This window comes from Scyliorhinus torazame, chromosome 17, assembly GCF_047496885.1.
Source record: "Scyliorhinus torazame isolate Kashiwa2021f chromosome 17, sScyTor2.1, whole genome shotgun sequence".
Lineage (NCBI taxonomy): Eukaryota > Metazoa > Chordata > Chondrichthyes > Carcharhiniformes > Scyliorhinidae > Scyliorhinus > Scyliorhinus torazame.
The window spans coordinates 114,119,714-114,134,778 of NC_092723.1; the positions used below are offsets into that span (position 1 = coordinate 114,119,714).

General features: G+C 52.9%; 1 protein-coding gene across 1 annotated transcript in view; it reads right to left on the bottom strand.

Moving 5' to 3' along the window:
• Positions 1-366: 366 nt before the first annotated feature.
• The window catches only part of LOC140394082 (putative sodium-coupled neutral amino acid transporter 10), a 108,332-nt gene continuing 93,633 nt past the window's right edge, over positions 367-15,065 (bottom strand). The window contains exon 12 of the mRNA XM_072480915.1: positions 367-2,705. Within this exon, the coding sequence (XP_072337016.1) occupies positions 2,359-2,705 (347 nt within the window). The 3' untranslated portion in view covers positions 367-2,358. The remainder of the gene's footprint in view (positions 2,706-15,065) is intronic.

Consider the following 15,065-nt stretch of genomic DNA (forward strand, 5'->3'; position numbering starts at 1 on the left):
CAATGATTTCATTCACTCTTATTGGAGATGGTCATTGCCTGGCACTTCTGTGGCGTGAATGTTACTTATTACTTGTCAGCCCAAGTGTGGATATTGTCCAGGTCTTGCTGCATTTGCACGTGAACTGCTTCAGTGTCTGAGGAGTCATGAGTGGTGCTGAGCATTGTCCAATCATTACAAACATACCCACATCTGACCTTATGTTGGAAGGAAGGTCATTGAAGCAGCTGAAGATGGTTGGGCCTCGGACACTACCCTGAGGAACTCCTGTCATGATGTCCCGGAACTGAGACGACTGACCTCCAACAAAACCATTTTCATTTATGCTCGGTATGACTCTAACCAATGACTCCAGTTTTGCTAGGGTTCCAATTGCCTCAACTGATTTATTTCTTTAAAAAGCAAACAAATTTCTATTCAGACCCCACATCATAGACAACTAATCCTTTAATAACCCCTTTAAACTGTCAGTCAAACTGTCAGTCAAACTGCAAAGTTAATTGTGGATTTTGAAAATCAGCCAAACATCCAAAATGATATCGAGCCCTTGGAGAAATGCTAACAAAGAATTATTTTGAAGCCACATGACCAGATGGGAATGCTTGTTCTAACCTACACTAGACAGCCTATTAATCAAGAGCTAAAAGTTTTTACTAATTTTTAACTCTTAATGATAATTTAAGCCTTGTTCATCATGCTTAAAGATTGGAAGGTTTAAAAGACTTCAAATCTTGACACTTCAGACCTAATCTCCCCTGCAATAGTGTTTATGTTTACTCCATAAATTTATGACTCCCAAACTGAGGGTTAAGATCCTTGCAGCAACCAAAATGGGGACAGTTTGAACTTAGTGTTAAGTTCAAATGGCTGTGCTGAGTTTGGGTATCCCTCCTGCGTGACCCATGCGCTGCACCTTTCCCCACTGTTGGGAATCCAGCCCCAGCTATTGCTCCAAAGTTTACTTTTCAACAGATTCACAATGATTCTTCAGTACTTTAACATAGCAAAATGTCCCGAGGTGCATCACAGAGCATTAACAGGCAAAAACAACTGACATTCAAACCATTAGGATATGTGGCCTGTTTGAAAGGAAGAGAGAGGTTTACAGAGGTGGAGAGGTTTAGGGAGGTAATGTCAGGGTTTAGGATCTAGATGGCTGAAGGCACAGCCTCCCTGGTGGCGAAAAGGAAGCCTGGGATGCACAAAGGCCAGAATTGATAGAACCCAGAGATCACAAAGGGTTTTTGGGGCTGGAGGAGGTTACAGAGGTAGGGAGCAGTGAGGCCATGGAAGGAATTGAACAGGAGGATGAGAATTTTAAAACTGAGGTGATGGTGGGGACAGAGAGCCAATGTAGATCAACGCGTCCGCTCTGCCGGCTCCACATTCAGGCAAGAATGGAAGTTCTTCTTACCGAAGAGTGATATGTTGTGCAATGCGAATTCGGCATGTGGCAAGTAAGGTACAGAATTTTTACGGGGTTCTCCAAATGAGCACTTTGACTTAGTGCCATTTTCCGCCTTTTCCTATACCCCCGCATATTGTTTCTATTCAAATAATTATCCCATGCCCTCTAGAATGCGTCGATTGAACCTGCCTCCACCACAAACCGAGTTTAAAAAGTGAGAGGTGGGTCAATGCTGCTCATTTCAATCAATTTTTATTTACCACTTTAAATGTGGCCGGTGTGCTCTCCAGCAGCCAGTGCAAGGGGCTGTCTCAATATGGGAGGTGACCCGAAATATGTTCTGCCCTCGGGAGCAGAGGGGGGAGGGGGGGGGGGGTCAGTGGGCTGGTTAGCACTCGAAAAACAGATGCTATGTAGCTGAATTAAATGATTGTAGCTCTTATTTTCTGATTCGCGTTTTGCAAATGCCCGTGGGAAATGCAGTCAGAAAATCCAGGTTAATATGCTCACAGAAAGGAAGCAGATCGCAGGTCTCCCGTGAGTAAAACTTGGCACTTGCTCCAGACGGTCATCCAAAAGCTTTTGTTCAAATAAATTACACATCCATAAAGGACATTACACTGAGTTGGACGGACATGTTGCTGCGGTAGTCAAGATCAGGGATGGCAAATCTCTTTCTTGGAGACCTGCGCACTGTCAGTGATGGCCTCTATTCTGTTCTTGGGGAACGGTGTACTTGGAGAACTTCCAATCAAAGACAATTAGGAAAAAAGGTACAGTGGAACTTTCAAGAATTAGGTCTTATTTCCAGCAGTTCCCAATCAACTTTAGCTTGATAGTATAGAAGGCAAAGAACAAGCTGAGACGTTGTGCTTCCCTCCTTTCCCGAACACTTCCCACCTTTCCACAGTCTGGTAATGCTAAATCAAAAAATAAACGGAACTGTACATTTAAGTTCCAATCTGTTGGTTCCTTTTCAGCCTGTCGGCTGGTACAGTGTCAGGCGAGGACCATTCCTGTGCGTGTGTTCTTCCTGGTGGGTTTGATCGTTTTGCCTTTTGCCTGATTTCTGATAAAATCTTTAGTGCTTTTCTGCTTTCCCTTTCTTTCAGTTCCTTTAATCTTTCCTCCATGCTGGTCCCAGCCTCTCGGTGTTTGACAGCTTCTTCACTGCCATCGGTTTCTCTGGTGACAACAGATTTTGCATTGGCTTCACCAGGCCTGGTGATAAGTCCTCGGCCTTGTCGTTTAAACTGTTTCTCTCCACCATTCCTCATCAATCCTGGTAAGACTGGATCTGTGAGAGGGGGTGGGGCGTGTGGGGATATAAATCAAGGTTAGTGTATTTTCACAGCTATCTTGCTCAGTGAAATCTCGACTAATTAGATCGCTCAGAAGGACTGTCAGAAAGCACTTGTCCATTCAAAGGGTGACAATCTGGAACCTCGTAAGCTGTTGTAGCTACAGATCAATTCACACAAAATGTCAAAACGGAGGTTGATACGCTTTTACTGAACTAGGGCAGAGATTTATTTAGGGTTAGGGAACCAAGGGAGGTAGCTGGAGTTAAGACACAGAACTGGAAAATTAAAGTAAGTAAAGTCGCCCTAGTCCCAGATGACCATTGGCTGCTTTCCCCTTTGTGGTGGAGAGCTGACTGGTGGTGATTTAGCCTGAGGATCACCGCACCTCAGGCGAGGGTGAGGTGAGAAGGCGGGGCCTTCATGAATAACCCGCACTGCTGGCCTCGCTCTGCATCACAAACCAGCTGGTCAGCCAACTGAGCTAAACCAGCCTCCCTACATGATTTAATTAAAAAGTGTGGAGCTGGTTCCAGGGGAAGGATAGCCCAGCCACCCTTGTTGTCATGTGCCCCACATTCCTAAGCCTTCTTTGTTGGACTGCACAGAATGAATTTTCAAGCTACACTGAATTATGGTTCTGTCGTTCCTTCCTAACTGAAATCCAGCACTGTGTGTGTCCCTACATGACTGCAGCAATTCAAGAAGGTGATAAATTTGTCTAGGGGAAATTAGTGCTGGAAAATAAATGCTGGCCTAACGTTGCATAAAATAACAAAAAAACAACCCCCAGTACAGGAGTGTGAGTGTCATTGCGGAATAGTACCCCAGTATCTGAGTGTGTCAATGACAGTGAAATTGTACTCCAGTATCTGTGGGTGCTGATCGACTGTGAAACTGTGCCCCAGTATCTGAGTGTGTCAATGACAGTGAAACTGTATCCCAGTATCTGTGTGTGTCATACATACATACACTGTAAATTGTAAAGGAGGCTATTCGGCCCATCGAGTCTGCACCGGCTCTTGGAAAGAGCACCCTACCCAAGCTCACACCTCCACCCTATCCCCATAATCCAGTAACCCCACCCAACACAAAGGGCAATTTTGGGCACTAAGGGCAATTTAGCATGGCCAATCCACCTAACCTGCACATCTTTGGACTGTGGGAGGAAACCGGAGCACCCGGAGGAAACCCACGCACACACGGGGAGGTCGTGCAGACTCCGCACAGACAGTGACCCAAGCCGGAATCGAACCTGGGACCCTGGAGCTGTGAAGCAATTGTGCTATCCACTATGCTACCGTGCTGCCCTAATGACAGTGACAGTGATAGTGAAACTGTACCCCAGTATCTGTGGGTGCTGATTGACTATGAAACTGTACCCCACTATCTGTGGGTGCTGATTGACTGTGAAACTGTACTCCAGTATCCGTGGATGTCGATGATTGTGAAACTGTACCTCAGTATCTATGGGTGCTGACTGACTGTGAAACTGTACCCCAATATCTGTGGGTGTTGATTGACTATGAAACTGTACTCCAGTATCTGTGGGTGCTGATTGACTATGAAACTGTACTCCAGTATCTGTGGGTGCTGATTGACTATGAAACTGTACCCCAATATCTGTGGGTGTTGATTGACTATGAAACTGTACCCCAGTATCTGTGGGTGCTGATTGACTATGAAACTGTACCCCAGTATCTGTGGGTGCTGATTGACTATGAAACTGTACCCCAGTATCTGTGGATGCTGATTGATTAAGAAACTGTACTCCAGTATCCGTGGATGCTGATGACTGTGAAACTGTACCCCAGTATCTGTGGGTGCTGATTGACTATGAAACTGTACCCCAGTATCTGTGGTTGCTGATTGACTAAGAAACTGTACTCCAGTATCCGTGGATGTTGATGACTGTGAAACTGTACACCAGTATCTGTGGATGTGAATGACTGTGGAACTGTATCTCAGAATCTGAGGGTCTGTACCCCAGTATCTGTGGGTGCTGACTGACTGTGAAACTGTACACCAGTATCCGAGAGTGTCAATGGCAACTTATCATGATTATACTTTAAGTAAATATTAATCACAAAAGCTATGTGGAATGGAAACAGGCCATTAGGCCCTGTCAGTCCATACCATCATTTCATCTCTGTTTGAGTCTCCTACCATTTACAGCATCAGATTTAAAGTGGAGATAAGGATTAATGCAATTTCTCCACCATAGTCCAACAATCTACCACAACCTGAATAAACATATGGATAACAAGTCATGTGTATGGCTCCTATACCTTTGATAATTTTGGGGAAAACTATAGGTGAAGGGCTAAGACGACAAAGCTAAAGTGTAGTAAGGACAGGATATATGACAAACTGTTGACTGGGTGTTTTGGAAAAGACTTGGAAAGAAAGGGGCAGTGTTGGGCACAAAGCTTTCTAAGTTCGCTCAACACCTAATGACTGAAGTGCACTCGGCCTGTTGTTGGAGAATGCACGTTTTACATTCTCATTTTCAAACACATGACCTGGGTGTGGTATTATAGGTATTACGGTACCTGATAGGCTACAGCACCATTGGTGTATGCTTTCTATTGGTTAGAATGTATGATAGCTCCGCCCTGCTAGGCGGGGTATAAGAACCAGTGCCGCCCCAGCAACCTTCATTCTGTACCTGAGCTGCTGGGGGAAACTCTAGCTTATTAAAGCCTTCAGTTGGACTACAACCTCGCTTTAGTGGTCATTGATCGTGCATCAATTTAATAAGCTAGTTTTTTTAAGAAGAAAGGTGGAGCTCCGAATCAAGCCTGAGTGTCTGCAACTTAGCCCCCACGCGGCGAACTCAACGGCAATCTTTAAGCACTGGCTGGCGTGCTTTAAAGGGTATCTCGGGACGGCCGAAAACGCACCCACAGGAGAGCAGAAACTGCACGTCCTGCACTCAAGGGTAAGCCCGGAGATTTACATCCTCATCGAGGAAGCGGAAGACTTTGATACAGCAATCGAGCTGCTAAAAGGACACTATATTCGCCCGGTAAACCAGGTCTACGCCCGGCACCTTCTTGCAACAAGGCGACAAACCCCTGGGGAATCACTGGAGGAATTCTACCGTGCACTCCTGGTGCTGGGAAGAAACTGCAGCTGCCCGCAGGTTTCGGCGAGCGAACACACGGAACTCTTAGTCCGGGACGCTTTCGTGGCAGGTATGCTATCTTCACAAATCCGCCAGCGTCTGTTAGAAAAGGACACCCCCAGACTTTCGGTTGCGGCTATGCGGAGCTAAGTAACACATTCGGCAGCTCCCGCTAAAAACGGACTTTTGGGCTATTTTCAGAGCCCCCAATGGCATTTTTTCGACGTTTCCCGGTGTGATTGCAGTAGTTCCCTGATAGTGTATGACTTGGACCGGGGCGGGGCGACTAAAAAAGTGGTGGTGAACCCAAAGAAGGTGCGAGGGAAGAAGAGCAAAATGGCGGCGAGCGGGGACCAGGCAGCGTGGATGCAGTGGGCGCAGGAGCAACAGGAGGGTATCCAGCGCTGCTTCAGGGAGATTAAAGCGGACCTGCTGGAGCCGATGAAGGCTTCTATCGACAAGCTGCTGGAGACCCAGACGACCCAGGGGGTGGCGATTCGCGAGGTCCGACACAAGGTCTCCGACAACGAGGACGAGATCTTGGGCCTAGCGGTAAAGGTGGAGGCGCACGAGGCGCTCCACAAAAATTGGCAAGAATGGTTCGAGGAGATGGAGAACCGGTCGAGGCGGAAGAATTTGCGGAATCTGGGCCTCCCGGAGGGGCTGGAGGGGCCGGACGTGGGGGCCTATGTGGTCACCATGCTAAACTCGGTGATGGGAGCGGGGTCCTTCCAGGGGCCCCTGGAGTTGGAAGGGGCTCATAGAGTGCTGGTGAGGAGGCCCAAGGCTAACGAGACTCCGCGGGTGCTGTTGGTGCGGTTTCATCGGTTCGCTGATCGGGAGTGCGTGCTCAGATGGGCCAAGAGAGAGAGGAGCTGCAGGTGGGAGAACGCGGAGGTTTGCATATATCAGGACTGGAGTGCGGAGGTGGCGAAGAAGAGGGCTGGGTACAACCGGGCGAAGGCGGTGCTGCACAGGAAGGGGGTGAAGTTTGGCATGCTGCAGCCGGCGCGACTGTGGGTCACCTACAAGGACCGGCACCATTATTTTGAGTCCCCGGAGGTGGCGTGGGCCTTTGTTCAGGCCGGGAAGCTGGACACAAACTGAGGGTCGGGATGGGTGGTCGGGATTGTTGTTGGGGTGTTACATTTTGAGGGGGGGGTTCTTTGCTCTTGTTTCTTTTTGGTTCAGTGTGGGTGGTTAGGGTGGGTTGGGCACTGTTTTGGTTGGGTCTGTCGGGTGGGCTCTTGGAGGGGGGTAAGTAAATGGAGTAGGGGTGGATGGTAGGTAGGGGGGATGGGGCCCCGTGGGGGAGGGGGAGGCCCGAGTCGGGGGTGAGGGGACTGGGCCTATAAAATGAGCGGCGACAGAGGTGGCGGGGCAGGGCAGGTGGAAACCGTGGGCTATTTCCCACGCTGAAGGCTGGAGGGGCGGGGCCGGGGGCAGGGAAGCGAGGGTTGTTTCCCGCGCTTGGGATGGAAGAGGGAGGTGGAGAGCCTGCTGAAGGGTAATGGAGGAGGAAGGTATGTCCCACAATGGGAGGAGTCGAAGGAGAGGCGGGAGTAGCCGGGGTCAGCAGGAGTCAGCTGACTTGCGGGAGTGCAATGGTGGGAGCAAAGTGGCTAGGAGGGGTCCTAGCTGGGAGGAGGGTGGGGGATGGGGGGTGGGTGGGGGGGCACCGGGTTGCTGCTGCTATGGTCAAGGGGGAGCTGGAGCGAGGAGAGGGGGTTGGGACAGGGGTCTGCCACCGTGGGGAACGGGCCGGGCATGGGACGCGCGCGCGTGGCTGGCCAAGGAGGGGTTATGGCTAGTCGCCAAGGGAGGGGGGTGGGTAGCCCCCGATCCGGCTAATAACCTCAATGTAAGGGGACTGAACGGGCCGGTCAAGCGTGACTGGGTGTTCGCGCACCTGAAGGGGCTGAAGGCGGATGTGGTCATGCTCCAGGAGACACACCTGAAGGTGGCAGACCAGGTAAGATTGAGGAAGGGGTGGGTAGGTCAGGTGTTTCATTCGGGGCTGGATGCCAAAAATCGGGGGGTGGCGATCTTGGTGGGAAAGATGGTGTCGTTCGAGGCGTCGAGCATTGTGACAGACAATGGCGGCAGGTACGTAATGGTAAGTGGTAAGCTGCAAGGGGAGAGGGTGGTGCTGGTCAACGTGTTCGCCCCGAACTGGGACGATGCGGGTTTTATGCGGCGTATGTTGGGTCAGATCCCGGACTTGGAAGTGGGGGGCCTGATAATGGGGGGGGGGGGACTTTAACATGGTGTTTGATCCGGCACTGGATCGCTCCAGGTCTAGGACGGGTAGGAAGCCGGCGGCGGCTAAGGTGCTGAGGGGGTTTATGTTCCAGATGGGAGGGATGGACCCTTGGAGATTTGCAAGGCCGGGGGCTAGGGAATTTTCATTCTTCTTGCATGTTCATAAAACTTATTCCCGGATCGACTTTTTTATTATGAGCAGGGCGCTGATAGCGAGAGTAGAGGATACCGAGTACTCGGCGATAGCCATTTTGGATCACGCCCCGCATTGGGTAGACCAAGGGCTGGGGGAGGAGAGGGACCAGCGCCCGTTGTGGCGCTTGGAGGTGGGGCTGTTGGCGGACGAGGAGGTGAATGAGCGGGTCCGAGGAAGCATAGAGAGATACCTGGAGGCCAACGATAACGGGGAGGTCCGAATGGGGATGGTATGGGAGGCGCTGAAGGCGGTGGTTAGGGGAGAGCTGATCTCCATTAGGGCCCACAAGGAGAGGAGAGAGCAGAGGGAGAGAGAGAGGCTGGTGGGGGAGATTGCGAGGGTAGACAGGAGGTATGCGGAGGTGCCGGAGGAGGGACTGTTGAGGAAGAGGCGAAGCCTCCAGGCCGAATTCGACCTGTTGACCACCAGGAAGGCGGAGGTGCAGTGAGGGCCCAACAGGTCCACATATTTCTTGTAGAATTTGTCCGGGAAAAAGGCAAGTCGGATGCTGGCGCATCAGCTTCGGAAGCGGGACGCAGCTAGGGAGATCGGGGGAGTTAAGGATAGGGGAGGGAGTGTGGTGCGGAGTGGGGTTGACATCAATGGGGTCTTCAGGGACTCTTATGATGAATTGTATCGGTCCGAGCCCCCACGGGAGGAGGGAGGGATGGACCGCTTCCTGGACCATGTGAGGTTTCCGAAGGTGGAGGAGGGACTGGTGGCGTGATTGGGGGCCCCGATTGGGCTGGAGGAGCTGACCAAAGGGATAGGGAGCATGCAGGCGGGGAAGGCACCGGGCCGGACAGTTTCCCGGACGAATTCTACAAGAAATATGTGGACCTGTTGGGCCCGTTGCTGGTTAGGACCTTCAATGAGGCAAGTGAGGGGGGGGCTTTGCCCCCGACGATGTCACAGGCACTGATCTCCTTGATCCTGAAGCGGGACAAGGATCCCCTGCAGTGTGGGTCTTACAGACCGATTTCGTTGCTAAATGTAGATGCCAAGGTGCTGGCGAAGGTCTTAGCCACGAGAATTGAGGATTGCGTGCCGCAGGTGATCCACGAAGACCAGATGGGATTCGTGAAGGGGAGGCAGTTGAACGCGAATGTGCGGAGGCTCCTGAACGTTATTATGATGCCGGCGAGGGAGGGGGAGGCGGTGATAGTGGTGGCGATGGACGCTGAGAAGGCCTTTGATAGGGTAGAGTGGGGGTACTTGTGGGAGGTGCTGAAGAGATTCGGGTTTGGGGAGGGGTTTGTCAGGTGGGTTAGGTTGTTGTACGAGGTCCCGATGGCGAGTGTGGCCATGAATAAGAGGAGGTCTGAATACTTTCGGTTGCATCGAGGGACGAGGCAGGGGTGTCCCCTGTCCCCCCTTCTCTTTGCACTGGCGATTGAACCCCTGGCTATGGCACTGAGGGAGTCGAGGAACTGGAGGGGGCTGGTGCGGGGCGGGGAGGAGCATAGGGTGTCGCTCTATGCGGACGACTTGCTGCTATACGTGGCGGACCCGGTGGGGGGAATGCCGGAGGTAATGAGGATCCTCAGGGAGTTCGGGGATTTCTCAGGGTACAAGCTCAACATGGGGAAGAGCGAGTTGTTCGAGGTTCACCCAGGGGACCAGGAGAGGGGGATTGGCGAGCTCCCACTAAAAAGGGCGGAGAGGAGCTTCAGGTATTTGGGGGTCCAGGTGGCCAGGAGCAGGGGGGCCCTGCATAGACTTAATTTCATGAGGCTGGTGGAGCAAATGGAGGAGGAGTTCAAGAGGTGGGACGCATTGCCGCTGTCCCTGGCGGGTAGGGTGCAGTCAGTTAAGATGACGGTGCTCCCAAGGTTTTTGTTCCTGTTCCAGTGCCTCCCCATTCTTATCCCAAAGGCCTTCTTTGGGCGGGTCAACAGGAGCATAACGGGGTTTGTGTGGGCGCGAGGGACTCTGAGGCTGAGAAGGGTGTTCCTGGAGCGGAGTAGGGATGGGGGGGCGGCTGGCACTGCCCAACCTCTGTGGGTACTACTGGGCTGCCAATGCGGCGATGGTGCGCAAGTGGGTGATGGAGGGGGAGGTGGCTGCATGGAAGAGGCTGGAGATGGCGTCTTGTGAGGGTACGAGTCTGGAGGCGCTGGCAACGGCGCCGCTGCCGCTCCCTCCAATGAGGTATACCACGAGCCCGGTGGTGGCGGCTACCCTCAAAATCTGGGGGTAGTGGAGGCGGCACAGGGGGGAAGTTGGGGCCTCGGTGTGGACCCCAATACGGGGGAACCACCGGTTTGTCCCAGGGAGAATAGATGGAGGGTTTTCGGGGTGGCACAGGGCAGGGATAAGAAGGTTGGGGGACCTGTTTGTGGACGGGAAGTTCACGAGCCTGGGTGAACGGGAGGAGAAGTACGGGCTCCCCCCCGGGGAAACCTTCAGATATTTACAGGCATGGGCGTTTGCCAGGCGGCAGGTGGTGGAATTCCCGCGGCTACTGCCACACACAGTACAGGACAGGGTGCTCTCGGGGGGGTGGGTGGGAGTGGGGAAGATCTCGGAAACTTACCAGGTGATGCAGGAGGAGGAGGAGGCCTCCTCGGTGGTGGAGTTGAAAGGTAAGTGGGAGGAGGAGTTGGGAGAGGAGATCGAAGAGGGGACGTGGGCAGATGCCCTAGGGAGGGTGAACTCTTCCTCTTCGTGCGCGAGGCTCAGCCTCATACAGTTTAAGGTGCTGCACAGGGCACACATGACCGGGACAAGGATGAGCCGGTTCTTTGGGGGTGAGGACAGGTGTGTTAGGTGCTCAGGGAGCCCAGCAAATCACACCCATATGTTCTGGGCAGGCCCAGCGCTGGAGGAATTTTGGAAGGGCGTAGCGAGGACGGTGTCGGGGGTGGTAGGATCCAGGGTCAAGCCGGGCTGGGGGCTCGCAATATTTGGGGTTGCAGAGGGGCCGGGAGTGCAGGAGGCGAAAGAGGCCGGTATTCTGGCCTTTGCGTCCCTGGTAGCCCGGCGAAGGATTCTTCTTCAGTGGAAGGATGCGCGACCCCCAAGCGTGGAATCCTGGATCAACGATATGGCAGGGTTTATTAAATTGGAGAGGGTGAAATTCGCCTTAAGGGGATCGGTACAAGGGGTCTTTAGGCGGTGGCAACCGTTCTTGGACATCCTGGCAGAATGGTCAGCAGCAGCAGCAACGGGGGGGTGGGGGGGGGGCGGGTCTATTTTATTTTTGTCTATTTACCCTTCTGAGGGGGTGTATATATTTGCTATGTTTGCTTTGTGTTAACTCGGGGTATTAATTTATTATTTATGTATAGGGAGAGGGGGGCACGGGGGATTTACTTTGTTCTGTATTTAATTCTATTGGGTTCCTTTTTCATTCTGTTGTTGATATTTTGTGAAAATCCTAATAAATTATTTTTTTTAAATGAAAAGGACACCCTGGGTCTCAGGGAGGCACGGGCCCTTGCAGGCTCCCTGGACGTGGCCTCCAGGAACGCCCGCGCTTACGTTCCCGACCGCGCGGCAGCCCCCTGGGCAGCGTGGAACCCCTCCGCGGCCGACCCCGAGACTTCTCCCATTCCCCCACAGGCCTGCGCTGCAAGGCGGCCTGGCAACCCCGAGGGGCCCCGCTGCTACTTTTGCGGGCAGGCCAAGCACCCCCGCCAGCGCTGCCCGGCCTGCGCATCCACCTGTAAGGGTTGCGGCAAAAAGGTCCATTTTGTGGGGGTATGCCAGGCCCATGCGGTTGCCGCGGTCTCTGGCGGCGAATGCGGACGGCAACCACAAACTTTTCCACGGGCCCTGTGCGGGCACCGCCATCTTCATATTCCAGGGCCATGTGTGCACCCCGGGCGCCGCCATCTTGTTCCGCGGACGCCACGTTGGAGGGATGGGCGCCACCATTTTGTGCACCCCCAGCCATGTGTGACCAATGGGAGCCGCCATCTTGGATGAACCCCCAGGACCCCAGCTCGGCTGACCACGCACTGCCCGAAGAGAACTCTCAACTGCTGCGATTAGCCTCTGACTCTGGATCGGTCTCTGCCTCGAACACTCTCAACTGCTACGACGACCGTGTTCATCAACGGGCACGAGACGTCCTGCGTAATCGACTCTGGGAGCACGGAGAGCTTCATACACCCTGACACGGTAAGGCGCTGTTCTCTCCTCATCCACCCCATTAATCAAAAAATCTCCCTGGCTTCCGGTTCCCACTCAGTGGAGATAAAGGGGTTTTGTGTAGCAAACCTCACAGTCCAGGGAAGGGAGTTCAAAAATTTCCATCTCTACGTCCTTCCCCACGGCTGCTCTCCTGAGTTTAGACTTCCAGTGTAACCTTCAAAGTCTGACCTTCAAATTCGGCGGTCCTATACCCCCCCCCTTACTGTCTGCGGCCTCGCGACCCTTAAGGTCGACCCGCCTTCCCTGTTTGCGAACCTCACCCCGGATTGCAAACCCGTCGCCACCAGGAGCAGACAGTGCCCAGGACCGGATCTTTATTAGGTCAGAGGACCAAAGGCTACTGAGGGAAGGGGTCATTGAAGCCAGTAACAGCCCCTGGGGAGCTCAAGTAGTGGTGGTAAAGACCGGGGAGAAGCATAGGATGGTCATCGACTACAGTCAAACCATCAACAGCTTTACGCAGCTGGGCGCGTATACTCTCCCCCGCATATCCGACCTGGTAAACAGGATCGCGCATTATAAGGTCTTCTCCACAGTGGATCTCAAGTCCGCCTACCACCAGCTCCCCACTAGTGACCACAAATACACTGCCTTCGAGGCAAATGCCCTACTCTATCGAGGAGGTCAGGACAGCCACCAGGGACTGCTAAATCTGCGCGGAGTGCAAACCGCACTACTACCGACCAGAGAAAGCGCACCTGATAAAGGCTTCCCGTCCCTTTGAACGCCTCAGCATGGACTTCAAAGGCCCCCTCCCCTCCACCGACCGCAACACGTACTTCCTGAACGTGATTGACGAGTACTCCCGGTTCCCATTCGCCATCCCCTGCCCCGACATGACCGCAACCACCGTCATCAAGGCCCTCCATAGCATCTTTGCACTGTTCGGGTTCCCCGCTTACACACACAGTGATAGGGGGTCCTCCTTTATGAGCGACGAACTGCGTCAATTCCTGCTCAGCAAGGGCATCGCCTCGAGCAGGACGACCAGTTACAACCCCCGGGGTAACGGACAGGTAGAGAGGGAGAATGGAACGGTCTGGAAGACCATCCTACTGGCCCTACGGTCCAGGAACCTCCCAGTCTCCCGCTGGCAAGACGTCCTCCCGGATGCCCTCCACTCCATCCGGTCACTGCTTTGTACGACCATCAATCAGACACCTCACGAACGCCTTCTTGTCTTCCCTAGGAAGTCCTCCTCTGGGACCTCGCTCCCGACCTGGCTGGCAGCACCCGAACCCATTCTGCTCCGAAAACAAGTGTGGGCGCACAAGTCGGACCCGTTGGTCGAGAGGGTCCATCTGCTCCATGCTAACCCCCAGTACGCCTACGTGGCGTACCCCGACGGCCGACAGACGGTCTCCCTACGGGACCTGGCGCCTGCCGGAACCCCACGCACATCCCAGCCACCAGTCCCACCCTCCCCTCCACCGCAGCACCTTACAGGAGGATCGGTCCTTCCGTCGGCCCCATCTAGGCCCCCCCCACCCACCGATGCCCCCCGCAGGCGCTCCCTTCCCAGGTCAACCATTTTCCCCACCAGTGCCGTCTAGGGGTGCCGAAGCTGCCATGGAGATCGAAGCCACGCTCCCGGAGTCACAGACGCCCGAGCCTCCACCGGAGTCACCACCGAAGCTCCGATGATCACAGAGGACGACCAGGGCCCCCGATCGACTGATTGCTTCATTTTAATTGTAAACTGTAAATATAAACCATCAAATGTACATAGCTATCAGAATTGTAAATAGTTACTCAACACTGGACGGAGGTATTACGGTACCTCCATAACTAATTATACCACGTTGCCATGTTTTGTAGTTTCAGGCCACCACCCCCGCCGGACTCATTTTAACAGGGGGTGAATGTGGTATTGTAGGTATTACGGTGTCTGATAGGCTAAAGCACCATTGGTGGAAACCGTATGCTTTCTATTGGTTAGAATGTATGATAGCTCTGCCCTGCTAGGCGGGGTATATAAACCAGTGCCGCCCCAGCAGCCTTCATTCTGTACCTGAGCTGCTGGGGGAAACATCTAGCTTATTAAAGTCTTCAGTTGGACTAAAACCTCGCTTCAGTGGTCATTGATCGTGCATCACTGGGCTACCCTTGAAGTAGGTGGTAAATGTTCGATTCCTCTACTCTGGATAACTGCCCCATTGAACTAAACACCTGCCATCCAAATGGGCAAAACATTACTCTTGGCCTTTGGCCTTGCTTGTGACTTGCTCCAAATTGCTTGAGCAAGTTCCAACTGAGGAACCTATTCCCAGTGACTTGTCATTGTTTATGTACTGTGGTAATGTAATGTAGTTCATGTAATGGAGACTAAATCTTAACTGGGGAGGCGGTGGCGTAGTGGGTTTTTTCACTGGACTGGTAATTCAGAGACCAAGGGTAATGCTCTGGGGTCCCAGGTTCAAATCTGACCATGGTGGATGGTGAAATTTGAGTTAAATAAAAATCTGGAATTAAATGATGACCATGAAACTGTGATGTAAGGTAGACTATCACCTGTATATAATATGAGTAGTTTATCATCCCTGTAAATTCTATGATCTGCATGTGTATTATAAATTTTCCATTTTATTGTTGTAGTTCTACCATCCGACCAGC